Source organism: Triplophysa dalaica, chromosome 11 (assembly GCF_015846415.1).
Source record: "Triplophysa dalaica isolate WHDGS20190420 chromosome 11, ASM1584641v1, whole genome shotgun sequence".
NCBI classification, from domain to species: domain Eukaryota; kingdom Metazoa; phylum Chordata; class Actinopteri; order Cypriniformes; family Nemacheilidae; genus Triplophysa; species Triplophysa dalaica.
Genome location: NC_079552.1, coordinates 19,634,591 through 19,652,942, shown reverse-complemented (window position 1 = coordinate 19,652,942; position 18,352 = coordinate 19,634,591). Strand labels below are relative to the sequence as shown.

Genomic DNA, 18,352 nt, shown 5'->3' with positions numbered 1-18,352 from the left:
CTGCTAGTGAAGTGACAAAAGTCCCATGAGCTTGCAAAGTCTCTGAAAATCTGGCTTGTGTACTGAGTGCCATTATCGGTGAAGAGCTTTTGGGGAATTCCATGCACAGAGAAGTGTCTCTTCAGTTTGTTGATTACAGTTTGTGAAGACATGTTCCTTAGTGAATTAATTTCAAACCATCCAGAGTAAGAATCTACCAGCACTAGGTACTGTTGGCTGTTCCAGTCAAATATGTCAGTGGCAACAACAGACCAAGGCAGTTCTGGGACCTCGTGTAGGTGCAATGGCTCCTTTTGTTGATGAGGCCTCAAAGCATTGCATATGCTGCAGGACTGCACAAAATTGTCGATGTCCTGTGTCATAGTCAGCCAGAAAACAGCATCGCGTGCTCTGCGTTTGGTCGCTTCGGCTCCTGCATGACCTTTGTGCAAGATTTGTAGATATTCACTTTGTAGGCTGTGAGGAACTACAACTCTTGTTCCCTTTGTGATGATTCCATCCTCAATACTGAGCTCATCCCTGAAAGGAAAATAATGTTTGAGTTGCGCTGGAACACTCTGAATTTTCTTCGGCCAGCCATGCTTGATGGTGTTGCACAGACTTTGCAGAGAGCTGTCTTTGTCAGTGTGTTCTCTGAGCTCTTGTAGTCGGTTAGCTGAAATGACTTGGACAGCCATCACCTCGAATTCCTCCTTTTCTATAAGATCTTCCGTTGTCACCTTTCTCGCAGCACGTGACAGTGTGTCAGCAAAACAGAGCTGCTTTCCTTTTTTGTATGTAAGAGTCAGATTGAACTTTTGCAGCTTCAGAACCATCCGCTGGAGTCGTACTGGAGCAGAATGTAGGGGTTTGTTCAGAATCGTGACAAGGGGTTGATGGTCTGTTTCCACCAAGACCGGTTTCCCGTAGATGTAGTCGTAGAACTTCTGACAGGCAAAAACCACCGCCAGTAGCTCCTTTTCAATCTGAGCATACCTCATTTCCGTTTCGGTGAGAGTGTGTGAGGCATAGCTAATAGGCTGGTCGTTCTGTAGACATGCTGCCCCAATCCATATTGAGAAGCATCACACGTGATGGTCACAGGTTTGTGTACATCAAAGTACCTCAGGACTGGTGGGAATGTGATGCAATTTTTTAGTGTTTCAAATGCCTCCTGTTGCTGCAGTAACCAACACCAAGCTACATCCTTGTGGAGAAGCTGTCGTAGTGGTGCTGCCAGTTCGCTGAAATTTGGAATGAATTTCCCGAGGTAGTTAGCCATGCCCAAGAAACGTTGTAAGGCAGCTTTGTCACTTGGCGGTGCCATTTCTGTCATGGCCTGTATTTTGGCTGGGTCTGGTTTCAATCCATGTTCTGTGAACAGGTGGCCCACGTAACTGACTTCTCTAAGCCTGAACTTACACTTTTGTGGGTTAAGTTTCAGATTCACTTGCAGTGCTCTGTTTAGAACCTTCCTTAAGTTCTCATCGTGCTCCTTCTCCCCTTTTCCTCCAACGATGATGTCGTCTACAATTATGGCACATGGAAAGCCTGTGAAGATCTGTTCCATTGCCCGTTGGAACAGCTCAGATGCCGAATTAATGCCAAAAGGCATGCGTAAAAAACGATATCTGCCAATGGGTGTTGTGAAAGCGGTGCACATGGAAGAGTCATGGTCTAGCTTAATTTGCCAAAATGAGCTTTTAGCGTCAAGCACTGAGAAGACGCTTGCGTTGGACATTTGTGAAGCTACTTCTTCCACTGTGCGCATAGGATGGTGAGGGTGCATAAGGGCTTCATTCAAATCTCTTGGATCGATGCATATACAGATCTTGTCAGTGTTTTTCATATGTGTGGCAACCATTGAGGATACCCACTGTGTGGGCTCTGAAACGGGTGTAATGACTCCCATTTTTGTCATGTTTTTTAACTCTGCTTCCACTTTGTCCCGCATTGCCACAGGTATTCGGCGAGCGGGACGGACTACTGCAGTGATGTCTGGGTTGATCTTCATTGAGTATTTCACAGGTAAGGTGCCTAGCTCGTCATCAAATAAGTCAGAATACTCTGTGTATATTTCTTGTGACAGGTTTTGATTCTTGTTGGGATCGATTTCCTACACTTCTTCTTTGATAGATATCAAGTTCAGTTTTAAACAGTCTGGCAGGCCTAGCAATGATTTAACATTTTTATCAACTACATGAAATTGCAACAGGTGTGATTTTTGTTTGCTGTTTAAGCAGTGCAGCATTACAGTTCCGTGTGTTCGAATCACAGTGCCTCCGTAAGCCACCAATGTTGCCTTTGACCTTTCGTGAATTTTCTCATTTCATCTTACTGCTTGGTATGTTTCGGTTGAAATGACATTGCACTTGGCTCCTGTGTCAATTTTAAGCTCAAGGGGCTTGCCATTTACTGTCAGGCTGCAATGTATCTCCTGCTTGTTAGCCATATGATGATTGACTGCATCTACTTCACTGGCACCAAGACATAGCCCGTCGATATGAAATGACTCCTCGCTGCTGTCTTTGTTTTCATCAGTGATCTGATAAATGGATTTGGAATGGTCTTTTGATGCCGATCTGCACTGGGACTTTAAATGATTAAACTTTTTACAGCGGTGACATTGTTGTCCAAAGCTTTGCATTGATCACGCTTTGCTGGATGATTTTCACCACAGTTTTTACAGTTAACAAGGTTCTTTGTCCCGCTCGTGTATTTTTGTTGCGGAAGCTGCCGGTGCACAACGGCTTTACTCTCTTTCGCGTGAAAACGGACTGCGTCAACGCTCGTATGCCCGCTACTCGGTGCAGCTAGCACCTTCGTGTGCTGTTCTGTTAATTCGCCTATTTGGCATATTTTGATCGCTTTCACAAGAGTTAGATCACTTTCTCTGAGCAGCACTCTTCGCACGCTATCATTGTCTATGCCGCACACCAGTCTATCTCTGATTAATTTGTCTGTGAGCGTGTCTGGTCGGCGAAATCCTTCGGCCATTATGTCCTTCCTGCTTTAGTAGTTTTACTTCTGACACCATGTAGTTTGTTATAGAAATGGAGACGTCTGGATGCCGAGAAATAACTTGTTTATTAGCTCACCACGGGAGCTCCTAACAACACGTGCCTCTAGTATACAAAATGTGTAACGCCACCAGGGGGCACTCCAGAACCACATATGAACATAGCTTTCTAATACACAGCTTATATGCAACTAGATTGCATATCATCATTTATCTACAGCAATAAACACAACAGTAGACTCAGAAGTGTAACGGAGGCCTTTTAGTGTGTGAAAGTGTGCATGTGCAAACAGCAATCTTTGATAGATCACTCATCTGTTTCCGACACCTGACACCGGACCGATTATTTGGAGCGGTTTTACTTAAGATCGGTTGTAAGGAATGCATAGGCGTAATTTGTGGGTGGGACATGTCCCCTCCACTTTCGGAAGAAATTAAGAAATATTGGGGAAGGTGTGTATTGTTTAGGCGCCATTAACATCTAAAAGTCATCGGAGGATGGAGGAGGCGCCAAATTTCACCATCTCCCGTTTCTCACACTCATAAGTTATATTTGTGGACGAAAGAGAGCATCGACTTCAGAAACACGGCCAGTATGTACCGTGGCCGAGAAGATCAAACAAACAAAAGTAAAAGCAAAATAAAAAATCCAAAATAAAGATGACAAATCTTAAAACACAACAATAATTCGGGGAAACGAAATAACCGTGTACCACACATACAGTGTACCACCATGATTGTTTTCCCCTAACAAGAAATATACAATGTAAGCATATAACATGATGTGTCTGTGTCCCTGTGGCTTATGGTGAGAGAGTGACAGACTGGATCGTTTGTTTGCTTACAAATATAAACATAAGCCTATACGCGCAACATCTAACGCGTGCGGTGTACGTGATAGGCCTACGGTGCCTACGCCGATGTGCATGGCCGGATTAAGAACACATTGGGCCCCGGGGCTATAGCAAACCCAAGGGCCCCGTTCATTTTATTGCCACGCCACGGTGTCTTCTGCAGTGTTTATTAGATTTTTTGCTATTATTATTATATTTCCTTTTCTAACTATTCCATCTAATTTTCTACCGTTTGAATACTATTTTATATTTATTTCTTATATTTACTTTTCTGATTATTTTATCTTATTACATTAATTATAGCCCTTCAACAGTATAATTGAGAGCTTTCATGTCTAACAGGTAGAAAATATACAGAAATTGAATGTTTTCAAAAAGTTCTCAAACACTTTACTGTCTTTAAATATAAATTAAATACAGAAGAATTTTCATTAAAGCTACAAAACACATTGAATTCCTGTTTTCTTATGTTCTTTGTATAGTGACAGGAGTCACAGCAGGCCCCTTTAAAAGCTTCCGTGTTGCATTTTGCCGTGTCCCACCACAGCTAGAAGCTGTCTTTCTATACTGAACTCGTCAAAGCAAATGTTTCAAATCGCGCTTAAGTGGTTTAAAATTGTTTACATGAATAAGAGTGTGATTTTATAATGTAACGTAGTATTTTACAATTAATACTTTACATCGGATCTTAACGTTAAAAAGTCTTCCGAGCACAAGCCCCTATAATGATATTGTTAAAATCAATGGTTTTAACCATGTGAAATGTCGCATTCTGGGAAAATCTATGTTAAATGGCACAGTCGTTTTTGTCCCAGTGATGACCGAAAACGAGACTTAATAAAAGATTACTTTGACAAGGAGCGCTCTTCACTCCATCACATTTGTAACGGATCAGATGAGCTGGCTTATATTTCGCTGCACTTTTACTGCCATTTTCATCTAAAGGAGCAAAGTAAACATTTGTAAAACCCTTGCTTTCTAACTGGTCATTTATAAGAACCGACTGCTGCTGCTAACTCACCTTCAACATGTAAAGCACGTTGATCTGTGACGGTGGGTGATGCTTAATGTGTATTGCCGCTGCACCCCAGAGTTTCCTCGTGCATGGATGTTTTGTCCCTGAGGGAGCTGAAGCAGCTGGTAAATTTTGGAATTTTAGCAGTAAGGTTAATCTCACGGTTTTCCCTGTCTTCTTTATTTCTCCTTTTTGCGCACTATCACTTTTTTGAAAACAAACATGCCAAACGAATGCATAACGCAGAGAGGCGTTTCCTGACGTAATGGCGCAAAATGTAAACTGATTTTGATTGGACCGAGAAATATATCATTCAGGAACATGTTCCAATAGTTTATTTTTATTTTATAGTCAAACATCTTTATGAATTGTCAATCAATGATGTAAGGACAGCTCCTAATCAAGGGCCCCCTCCTTTTGCGGGACCTGGGGATTCAGCCCCACCCAGCCCTTCTGTTAATCCGTCCCTGCAGGTGTGTGAAGTCAAGCTGGAAAGCGATAACTTTGCTATGGTTTTGTTTGTACAACTGAAAAAAAATTTAACGAATATAAAGAGACGTTCCGAACAACTCAGACACACTGCCTGCGTCAGATGCGCGTTTTCAAAATATTGTTATAGGCTTATGTTTATATTTATAAGCGAAAACAAACGATCGTGTCAGTCCCTGCAGCATAACCAACAGGGACACTGATTAAAGTTCATATCATGTTATGTTATATGCCTATGTTATATGTATCTTGAGGGGAAAACGATCACGGATAGTACACAGGCAGTTTCAACTGCACTATGCGTGCTGCTCAGGGCTCATGCCGCACATACATGCAGTGTGAAACAGACGTCTACTTCTAATGCAACATGAGCCCGTTTCAACATTATTAACAAAATGTGTTTTTTGAACCCTATTAAATGAATGTGCGCCGTATCACATACAGGTGCTGGTCATATAATTAAAATATAATTCCATTCAAAAAGTAAAACTTGTATAATGTATACATTCATTCCACACATACTGATACATTTCAAGTGTTTATTTCTTTTAGTTTTGATGATTATAACTGACAACTAATGAAAACCCCAAATTCAGTATCGGTTTGACTGATTTGTCGATGTGTTTTCTAACTTGTCGTTTTGTTTCCTGACTTGTGGATGTGGTTTCTGACTTGTTATTTTGTTGTGTTTTATGATTTGCTATTCCGTTTTGAGATTTGAAATTGTGTTTTCAGATTTGTCATTTTGATTTTCTTTTAGTTTTGCTTTTAGATTTGTTTTAAGGTTTGTGATTGGTGTTTCCGGTTCCTGATTGCATCGCTGCCGGCGGCTAGTTTGTATCCTCTGACACTTGCTTCACCTCACATTTGTTCTTGGTCTTATTATTAGTGTATTTTACCATCGTTACCTATCACTGTCGTTGCCGAATTATTTATAACTTTATATTTTAAACCTATATTAATTGAAACGTAACGCCGCTAGCATATTAGCGTGTTAGCTTGCCTTCTGTTTACATTGTGGAATATCATCTCCCCCTATTTGTCTTGTGTGCTAACTGTTTCTCTTTTTAAGTGTATATACGAAGACTCATCAAGCAACCTTGGTAAATTAGGATTGCACTTCATACCCGGTGAGTTATGGCTTCTATTCCTATCGTTGTTACTTGCACCTCATGTCATATGTTTAGCTTAGCCTTCTCTGTCAGCGGCGAGGGTTTTACATGTGATAAATGCAGGGAAGTAGTTAGGCTGACGGAGAAGATCTTAGAATTAGAGTCTCGCATCCAATCTTTATTTGAGGATAGTAAGAGTGTTAGGACTGTAGAAAACACTTCGGATGCGAGCAATGTTAGCGCACACAGCTCGGTTCCGGTTGAAAATCCCCTGCAGCTGGGAAACTTTGTGACGGTGAGACGGCATAGTCGCAGGACAAAACATCACTCAACCGTTCCGATTAAAGTCTCGAACAGGTTTGCCCCACTCAGTGACGCACCGACTGAGAAACCTGCTGAAAGTGCCCTAGTGATTCTATTGTCCGGAACGTTAACATAGAGACACCAGCCACCATAGTCAAATGTTTACCGGGAGCCAGAGCGCCTGACATCAAGTCAAATTTAAATGTGCTGGCTAAGACTAATCGTAAATCCAGTAAGATTGTTATTCACGTCGGCACAAATGATGTTAGACTCCGTCAATCGGAGATCACTAAAGATAATATTAAAGAGGTGTGTGAGCTCGCAAACACGATGTCAGACACTGTAATATTCTCTGGCCCTCTTACTGCTTACCGTGGTGATGAGATTTATAGCAGATTATCATCACTAAATGGCTGGTTGTCTGAGTGGTGCCTGCAGAATAATATAGATTTTAGATTTTAATAATATAAGATATAGAAGAGTTTTGAGGGCACACCTGACCTGTTGAAACGAGATGGTCTCCATCCCTCCTGGGATGGGGTTTCCCTCCTCTCTAGAAATTTGGCAGACAGTCTTAATAATGCTAAAGTCTGACTACCTAGGGCCCAGGTCAGGAAGGAGACAGAATGGCTTAACCAACTGTCTGCTTGCCGTCTCGCGTTACAGAATACACAAAATATACAACATGTAATAATCCCTTTTTACAAACAACCTAAAATAGAGACTGTGTCTGTCCCCCGGATTAGCAAACATAAGGGCCTATTACAGTTGGAGGGGGCAGCCACCTAAATGTTACTGGTCTCTTACCTCTGGCAATGACCAAGACTGGCGAGTTTGTGACCGTGAGATCCGCGCATAAACGGACAGTTCGAGACTCTAAGCGACATGAGAATTGGAAGAGTGAATATAGTTTAGAGTAAAGCGGGATAATCAAAAAATGACCCAAATTGCAGGATTATCACGCATAATAATCAAATACACTATATCATTCAACGAGGTTTCCTTTTTATCTTTTGGAGTCAGATAAATTACACAATGTTTAAATAACGTTAACTGTAACAACCCAGAGCACTGAAAAGTCAAAACGCGCGCATGCTTTCGCCATGCCACTTGGACTCCAAGTGGGCCAGTGGCTGGTTGGTGGTTCTTCTCACATTTTTCACCACCATACAGTTCCAACTTTGTCTGAAAGGACGTCCGGGCACCCCTACAGTGCGGCATTGAGGCGCAGCATCTCGCTCCCACTTTTTAAGGGAACAGCGTTACAGCCAAGTAACCTGAGACGTTCCCTATCAAAAGCTACACTCGATGCTGCGTTTCAAACGCTATGTGAACGACAATACCAATGCCGCCGCATTGGAGGTGTCTGGACCCCCCAAGGTTGTATTGTGTGTTTGCACAATCCAAGAGGAGGCCTCAGATTTGACTCTGGGATGTAGACTCCAGGATGCGTGCGCCTGGAGTTGCATGGACATCCAGAATACTGACAACTGCATTACACACTTGCTGCAAGGGGATACCTCTTGCTAAGGCCATAGAAGATGAAACCCCACTTGTTGAATGAGCTCTGACTCTTGACTGTGCACCTCATAGGCCAGAGCAGTAGCATCCTTCACCCAATGTGACATTGTTTGCTTGGTGGCAGCCGCCCCTTTGTTGCGGGGGATTAAACAGGATGGCGAAACAGAAGCCTGACAGGCGTTGACTCCATAGGTTCAAAAGGGGTGTTAACCAGACCCTCGAGCACTATCGCTTAGTCCCATGAAGGGACTGTCTGTCTAGAAGGAGGCATATGCCGCATCGCTCCACAAATAAAGTGGGCAACTAAAAGGTGTTTTCCCAAAGAAACCCCATCATTTAGGGCATGGCAGGCCGAAATGGCGGCCACATAAACCCTGAGAGTACCGGGTCTTGTCCCTGACGACAGTTTCTCTTGAAGGAACTCCGACACTGAAACGATCTGGCAGTGAATTTGGTCTGCATGGTGTGCCAAGCACCATCTGTCAAAAACGCTCTATCTAAGGATGTAGCTCCTTCTAGTGGAGGGAGCCCTAGCACTTAAAATAGTCTCTACTATGTCAGGCGGAAGCCCAGCACCTCTCAGCTGGTGCCCTTCAGGGGCCAGGCATGGAGGTTCCAGAGCTCGGGACGGGGATGAAACACTGTCCCCTGTACCTGAGACAAAAGGGGAGTCATCGAGGAGGGATGCTAAGTCCGAAAACCAGATTCTATTTGGCCAACTGGGAGCTATCAAAAAGAGGCGAGACCCCTGTTTACGGATCTTCGCCAGGACTCCCCGGTGCAGAGCTATCGGAGGAAATGAGTAAAGAAGCAGTCTGAGCCACGTATGGGCCATCGCGTCAAGACCCAGGGGAGCTGGATGAGTCAGATAGAAGTAGAGGGGACATTGTGCTGTCTCCTATCTAGTAAAGAGGTCCACCTCTGCTTCGTAAAATCTTTCCCAGATTTGTTTGGGAAACGGGGGGTGGAAACTCCACCCCCCTTTTGTCGAAGCTTGTCTGGACAGCAAGTCTGCTCCCACATTCATATGCCCCGGGATGAGAATCTCTCTGAGGCACAGGAATTTGCTCTCTGCCCAGGGCAGGATCTGCTGGGCCAATTTGTTCAGGTGGTGCGACCGCAGCCGCCCTGGTGATTTATGTACGAGACTACTGAAGTGTTGTCCACCCGCACTAGGACATGGTGGCCTCTTTACTACCAGAGGAAGTTTTTTAGGGCCGAAATACAGCCATCATTTCGAGGCAATTGATGTGCCAATCGAGAAGATGACCTCTCCAGATACCTTGAGCTGGACAGCCATCAAAGACCGCACCCCAACCCGTGAGGGATGCGTCTGTTGTTACCATCTTGTGACGACAACACGGACCGAGAGTGGGACCTAAAGTCAGAAACCAAGGTCTGAACTATATAGACTACGAAGACCCTGGTGCGTCACCCATATATTCCTCTGGGGCTTGGCCCTTGGATGAAATCCCCTGGCTCTGAGCCACAACTGAAACGGTCTCATGCAGGAGACCCAGAGGTATCACTGTGGAAGCCGCCACCATCAGACCTAAAACTCTGTGAAGGTGATGATTTGTCACTTTCTGTCCTAGCCTGATTCTCCTCAGGGTGTTCTGGACGGATTTGACATGTGCAGGAATCAGTTGTGCATGCGTTTCGATCAAGTCTTATATGACCCCGAGATACGTTGTATTCTGCATAGGGGAAAGAACGCTCTTTATGACGTTAAGTCTTAACCTGTGAGCTAAAATCAGCCTGTTGTCTATACCTCACGAACGCCTCCTCATGGCAACCTGGTGCCGCTCAGCGGTGAGGTCTCTTCGACAGCATGTCCCTTCTTCCTCCCGGGTTACGGCACCAATGTAATACAGGTCAAATTAGGGAAGGAAGGAGGCGAGAACCGGCAAACGTTAAACAAACTTTAATCAAAATAAACAAACAATATCAGGGAAGTAAAACGCTGGCAGCCACCTCACGGCCGGCTACAACAACATAAATACAAACTAAACACATGTCCGGTGCCCGGTGTACGCACAGCTGATTCCCACTATCAATCACGCCACTGGCCCCGCCTCATGGCACTCGTCCCGCCTTCCTCGTTACAATAAATCTTTAAACTACTGTATTACTTTACTCTATCACCACACGAGACAAACACACGTAACACAAAGCAGTCCTTGAAGACTAAGAAACCTGAAGACGCGTTCGTCCCACGCGTATTTATAACCTGCAGGTGCTGGTGTAATAAGCCACGTCACTTGCCGAGGTTATTTAAAGCCAAAAAAATTGCCGTGTTTGACATACGTGCTTCACAACCAGTCGTACAAAGACTGTTCTACCATAGCGTTAGAAATGCAGCATCAAGTGTAGCTTTTGATAGGGAACTCAAAGGTCTCGCCAATTCGCCAGGAGTTCAAAGTCCACTCCTGATTGAAGTTTAAAAAACATTTTTTATTGAGCAATAGATGGCCTCCATATCACGTTGGTAAATTTGATATTGTTTTCTTGTTTTTATAATTTTCTAGAGATATGAAACAATATATAAAGGTTACATATAAAGGTAACTGATAACTAATGGTTGGTGTAAGTCCTTGTTGACAAATTAATGTCAAAAGAATAATCTGCAATAATTTGGGTTTAGATTCTGAAATAGAATGTTCTGGCGGCGTGATTGTGATTATTGTGTAATTGTGATGCAACTGAAAACTATTAAAGGGTAATTTTAATTTATGGTACCATATATAGACTTTACCAAAAAAATTATTTTCCTAATTTAGTGGAAATATGTTGTTTTGCTGTGGAAAGAAAATGGGATGGGGTGTGAGCGCAAGGATTGGGGGTCCATGAGGATTGGTTTGAGATATGATAGGGTCCCGTACTCCAAAAAGGTTGAGAACCACTGCTCTATTGGACACATTCCAGTATATATTCTATGACTATAGGTTAACGTCAATAAATTGCACCTGATGTGATCGGCTGATTGCAAGCTTGACTTATGTGACCAACCAGAAATGACGCTACACTTGATTTTATGGGATTCCCCTCCCCATTGTAAGCCTATGGGGAATATCAGGTGTCTCTTAAGCCCCAGCGGTACAACTTTGTCCCCATTGTGAGGTTTTTACAGAGTCCTTAAGCCTCTTCAACTGTGGTAACACTCTTTTCTATTAAATCCTCTCTCTGAGCTACAAAAATCTTCTGACAAACAAAATCTTCCAAGTTAAAAAATATTTACATCGTATTACCTGTACCATTTTGGTTTGTTGGGTGGTGGTCACCCTATTCGAAACCTGTATAAATGTCTTTGTTCTGCTAAACACAAAGGAAGATATTTGGGAGAATGCCAGTAACCAACAGATCTAATCCCCCATTGACTCCCATTGTATTTATTTTCCCCACTCTGGCAGTAAATGGGGGATGAGATCTGTTTGGTTACTGAAATTCTTCCAAATTTCTTCCTATGTGTTCTGCAAAACAAAGAAAATGATACAGGTCTGGAACAACCTGGGGTTGAGTAAATTATGACAGAATTGGTATTTTTGGGCGAACTATCCCTTTAAATATAGCCACAAATTCAAGTACAATGACGAGCACAAACATGCGGGACTTATTTAATACTCTCCTCTCATTGCGTCTGCATATGCACTATAAGGTCAGTCGCAAAACAGCTGTGTCCATGCCTTTTCAGTGATCATTTTCACTGTGTGTCTTTAGTAAATACTGACAGTAGTTTTTTTATTCCAGAAGTGGCTTTTGTGCTTCCACAAGCTGTTACTAAATCTGGCCCTATGCACATTTTCGTAAGTGGTTTGGTTAAAAAGCATCTGTGCTGCAAATGAATGTAAATATAATGTAAATAGAAGTCCAAGTTGTTCATGAATAAGGCATGAATTGCATGGATTACCAATCAACCCATCAATATTATATGAGATCAGTTGATTAATGTTGATTTTGTTTAGCACATTTATCGAAGAACTTAAAGAAATCAATAACCGAGAGGTCAATTCATTAATAAGTGTGTTACACACAATAGATAAATAACAATAGCTTGATTCTTGAACCTATAGAGAGGAGCTTAAGCAACCAGCAGAATGTGCGCTGGCAACAAAAGGCAGCTTCAAAAGCTAAGGTAGCATTATTATGCTTATGCCAAGAGTCCTTCGGGCGAAAATCTTTTGAAGGCTTTGTCACAATTACAGTTACATTGATGCATTTGGCACTCATATCCAAACGTACTTGCACTGCATTAAAAGTATACAGGTCATTAGTATGTGTGTTCCAAACACACAACCTTTGAACTCCTATTACAATGTTGCTTTAATAAGCCACAGGAGTGCAAGCCACATGCATCATTTGCGGAGAAGGAAAAGCTGGACTGCTTAAACAAAAATGAGAATCAAACACCTACTGTAGGTGGATCACATGGTCAGTATGGTTGTGTATTCATAAAATTCATTCAAAAACTTTAACATAAGATACAAATTGTTTAGCCTGACAAAATGTATGTGCAAGTATAGAAAGCTAATAGAAAACGCAGGATTGAATTTCAGTCATGCTGCAGGATGTTGCCTTAGCCAGCAGATTGACAGGTCAGGTTAAAACTCAGAGTATTTAAAGATAGCGATTATTTAGCTATAGATGTGACAATATTTTCGTGAATCAATTAAATTCACCACAAGATATGAGGAGTGAATATTGATGATATTTAGATTTATACATTTGGCAGACGCTTTTCTCCAAAGTAGGAGAGCATTTGAACATTTTGTCAACACGTTCAACAGTACCGTTAGTACCCTTATTTTATCAATAATAATTTGGTCAAATAACATAAGATATTTTATTCTGGCCACGATTAGCGATTCAACAATGAAATTTTGTTGAATAAAACCAAAAATTTAGGACATAATTTGCTGAAAACCAAAACATATTTATTTCAATTTAGCCACTGGAATGCCAGTTTCTAAATTGGTCTTACTATAACAGGCTGTAACACATACTCTTTTCATGTGAAGATTTACTTAATTTGCTTAATGTTTTGATGACATTAAACCTGATGACACATATGATCTCTGTCCTTTGTGATAAAAATGTGTTTTGATTTTTCTCAATCCCTCTTTTCACATAAGAAATTATTTCTGTTTAAATGTGTAAAATGTTTGACTGAACAGCATCACAGCCACAGCACAAGGACAGGATATTGATTTTTATCAAGGCACTAATATGCAATTGTTTCAATGAATGTGGGCTTTTATGCAAAGACAAATACAACATGAATGTGCAATCACAGAACATGAGCCTCATTCACTATTATGACCCTGGTTTCGCTCTATTTGAAGAGATTGATTTCAAAACTCTGTCAAAACTCTGTTTTTTTATTGTGCATTTCAATTAATATCAATCAAACTGCAGTTAGTGTTCTTTTGATAAAAGCCATAATAACTCTGAAATACAGCTAACTTACAAAATAAAACACAATAAAACATGATAAGATAATAAAAAACACGATTTTTGAACATTTTTAAAATCTGAGTTATTTTGGAACTAAACTCTTCATTTCATCATTTGCTTGCCTGAATGCATATATATGTATGTACAATAAATTCAAATTTATGTATTAATATATATTTCATTCTTTGTTATAATCTCCAAAAAACATTGGTTACATATTCTTTTGAAATACAAACATACATATTTAATTGCAGACCAGTTTCTCGCTTTCAAAGCCTTTCAGGGAATTGAAGATTATGTCCTACACACCAACCTACACACTAACAAATACAGTTTTGTTTTGTTTGCTCTCTTTCATTATCAATGGCTTATACAGTGACTCAGACATTGATGATTGCTGTGCACACAGGCGTGTGCTCAAAAACTATTGCTGTCTAACATATAAATTGTAGCAATTTCATAGTTCGTGGTGCTTCTCCCTTTTTGTTTCTTTTGTATAAAGCTCTATGGGAGATGTTTTCACACTTTTTTTGTCAACGCAATTGGAAGACAGCAACCCGAAAATTAATGAAGACACAACGGATAAATCAGCCCAGAGGGAACAGGAAAAGATGTGGCGATGTGATGACCTCTGGGAATAGCTGCCAGGCAATAAAAGTGTTAGCACATGTCCGGATTTGGTTGCCAACGTCACTTATACCTGAAATAACATTGTAACTGATGGTCCCAATGGTCACTGAATGTAAGACAGCAGGTGTTAAAGACAACTATGCAATATCATTGTGACAATGTTTCACTCAAGTTGGGTATGTCACATTCTTTCCCTTGTGTTTAGGGGATTTGGAACATAAAGATGCTTTGATTTACCAGCTGAGCAGAGGCATCCTCACATTGCTAGCTCTGTCTCTTTCTTCTTGTTTTATGTCTGAATCACATGACCACATTGCGTTAGCATATTTCATCATCTGATCGTTTGATGAAACCACCTCAACACATCTATAGAGGAAAAAAATGGCACATGCACTTTCCAAAGCTCTTCAATATCTCTGTGAGAAAACTCTTTTTACTACGTGTTGATTGCATATTTACATGATGATCCAGTAAGTGTGGTATAACCCAAAGAAAAGAATGTGAGAATTTATCAATCATGTTTGAAACCCCCAAAAGCTCCTGAGATTCATTAAAATTATCTGCAGCATGAGTCAAGTCTTTGCTAGGGATATTCCAAGTTGTTAGTACTTCGAGTTGTATTATGTGAGTCCCTGGTGTAAAAAATCCAATACTTCTCAAAATGCTATTTGTATTGCTTGGGTGTGTGTCTGTGAAAAAGAGCATTGACCCTTGTTGCCTTCAGTATGATTGGTGAATTCTTTCACTACACTGAATAAAATCAACAGATACACAATTACAGCTGAATGCAAATATTTATGTTCAAATGTCCAAAGCACAGTATCCAACCAGTGTTAATTTAATACGAGTTAATTTTCATAGGATAAGCACATATACATTCCATGATAAACTAGTAAATTTTAACTGTTGAAACTTTTGTGCACAGTTGTACGTTTTTGAATTGTATTTAGCATTTGGGAAACTTATATTTTTATGAGAAAATAATTTTGTATATGTGAATGTCTATGCTTTGTGCATGTGAATTAGGTTTGATGCATGTGAAACTGGCTATGCATGTGTTTTATGCATGAATAATCATTGAGAATAAAATTGCTCCATGGCCTCAGAGTAAATTGACAACAAATCTTAATTTTTACCAGAACCAATTACTCTCTATGTACAGGCAATGTAACAATCACTGTATAATGAATGACTGTGCTGACGATTGTAAACTTATGTTGTTAACATAGGCTAATGGGTTGTTTGCCAGATATATAATAGCAGTAAAGCATTTTATCTTAAATTGTATTGGTGTTCAATATTTGCGTAAGAGCTTCACTTTGGTCATATGTCATGTTATTAGGTGCTGCTACAGCAGATGTCATTCAGTACACTTGAAACTTGTGCAGGCCAATACATTTGACCAGCATATTATGGCTGGTGTGACAGTAAGTTAGTTGTTAGTATTGCTTGTCTGAGTGCGCCAAAATGCATAAATTGAATGTAAAATCACTAAAATTGTAGGGAATTATATTTGTGTCACCTTTTTCATCTCTTCCAAATAGGTCTGTTATACATTAAACTTCAGTTTAATCACAGTCTATAGCAAAACCCAGTCTCACGGCAATTCGTGGCTTAGTCACAAAATTTAGAATCTATTAATTCGTGTTCACTGACACGAATATCCCAATTTTTTGTGTCATTCAGCACGACTTTCTTTTCGTGTCACTCAGCAAAATTTTCAATACACAGACTGCATGTATATTTTCATTGATATATATGTATAACATGATATCAAAAGAAGTACATATTTCAGGATGTGGCTAACCAAAACCTTACTTCACCCCAAGCCCTGAAAATCACAGCTGCAAAGTTTCATGTGGCAAAACAATGATAAATGGCTGCCCTAATCATAACAAAACTACCCAATGAATGAGATCATAGAAAATAGGAGTTCTGCCACTTTGTAAAATAGGTATGAATTTCCATCAGATTGCGTTGATAAATATTTATATACATGAATACACATACAGCATATTAAAATACACTAGATTGAAAGTTGTGTTGGGTGACAAGAAAAAAAGTATTTCTAACTGACACGAAAAAAGGGGTAAATTCGTGTCAGTAAACACAATTTAATACGTTACAGTTTGTGACAATATCATGAATTCCTGTGAGACTGTGTTGCCATAAAGCCACAATGTGGAAAGGGCATCTGATATGCATTAAATATAGCAATGTCCTACAAAATGTTGTGATTAAAGCAAAATTTCTACAAAATCAGCAGATTTTTTAACATTGAAGACAGACATCATAATGACTGGCTGCTGCAGCTGTTCAACTATTATTTCACATGATTTATTTTCTTTTTATAGTATCACACTTTTATCAGGTTCCTTAGTTCGCTATCTATATTATACAATCTTATGCACAAGCCTGTTAATCAGCTTCAAAAGATTATAAACTGTAAATGTCTGCTCTGCTCAGCTCGGCTCTGCATGCCATTGGCGATATATCTGTTTGAGGAATTTTACATGCAGATCAAAACACCAGAGGAAGGACCAGTTAATAACAACAGTGCCATTCATACAGCATCATAACATCATAACTGAGTAAACCTGCGAATAGTTTTGATTCAACAGTTCGGCTTAACATGCGCCTTACTGTCAAACCCCTGGCTGAGCTTCTAAGCAAACCGGTTGTGATTACATGTGATACCCCTAGTGGCACAGAAATGACACACTTCTCGTTTAAAGGGAATAGCAAATGAAAAGAATTCCAACTGGAGTACAGTTTCAAAAGATCCAAAATATTTCGGGAATTTACCATCCACTAGTTCAGGATATCTAGATCATTGATGAGTTCCATTTTTATGTTTCTGAAAACATATGTTCTTGAATTTTGCATCATCCTCAGTGAAGTTTAAAAATAATAAATTCACAGTAGGCTGTGTTACTTGTTATCTGAAAGTTCACAATAGGGTTACAGTAAAGAAATCAACCCAATGGACTACATGATTTGATTTGCCTGATGAAAAGATTAACCGGCAAACACGTTTTCCATGAAGAGCAAAGATACCGATGTCGGCTGTGTTTTAAATTTTGCCAATGGTCAAAAACGTGTAAGTGAGATGGCTACTATAAAAATGTTTAAAAGGATCATGAACTACATTTAGTTTTATATTTAATAATATTCTTTAGGTTCGTTATTAATATTTCCATAATAAAACATAACTAGTAATATGTTTGACTTCGAATTAGATGTTTTAGTTGGAAATACCGCTTATCTGTTTTAGCATTAATCTAGGCTATCTGGAGAAAGCAGTTAAAACAACATTGTTTATTAACCATTGCACAATTACTGAAAATCCCAAACTGAACCAAAAACACAATCCTATTCACAAACAATCGGTTCAGCAGCAAACATAATTGAAAACTCTTTTGTTTTTCTCTGACAGAAAAAAAATACATTTCTAACTTGCCCGTGCAAACTTACCTAAGGTGTTTCCCACCAAAGAAACAAGGAAGACAATAATATATCCTGCTATGAGCACCCATTCATACTGTTTAGGATGCAGGTATTCTCTCCAGATGTACTTCAGAAGTTCTTCATCTTCATCAAAATGATGATGTGTTGAGTTGAGATGCGGCGTGGATATGCAGTCAGTACAGGCAGAATTAACGGGGGTCCCGGACATCTTCTCTGTCTGAGCATCGCGCATGAATGAGGCAGTGAGAAAGGGAGAAGGGGGATGAAACTGAGCGTCAGAAAGAGCAGTGACGCATTGTCAGCCTCTCGACGTATAAGCAATTACTTACCAAGACTGAGGAGCTTTTTAAACCTGCAGACTCCATCAAGAGTCTAGGAAGGATGATCTTTTTTCATGTGAAGGTGTTGTCACATCAAAACGCTGAAATAATTATGTCTTGTTACTTGGTTTTAAATTGTTCAATTAAATTATATTTTATTAAAGTATTAGGCCTAGATTTAAATTGCACAT

At 40.2% G+C, this 18,352-nt stretch overlaps 1 protein-coding gene across 1 annotated transcript in view; it reads right to left on the bottom strand.

Annotated features, from left to right (window-relative positions):
* Nucleotides 1-18,073, bottom strand: part of hcrtr2 (hypocretin (orexin) receptor 2) — a 46,265-nt gene extending 28,192 nt beyond the window's left edge. Inside the window, exon 1 of the mRNA XM_056761228.1 lies at nucleotides 17,848-18,073. Within this exon, the coding sequence (XP_056617206.1) occupies nucleotides 17,848-18,073 (226 nt within the window). The remainder of the gene's footprint in view (nucleotides 1-17,847) is intronic.
* Nucleotides 18,074-18,352: the final 279 nt, after the last annotated feature.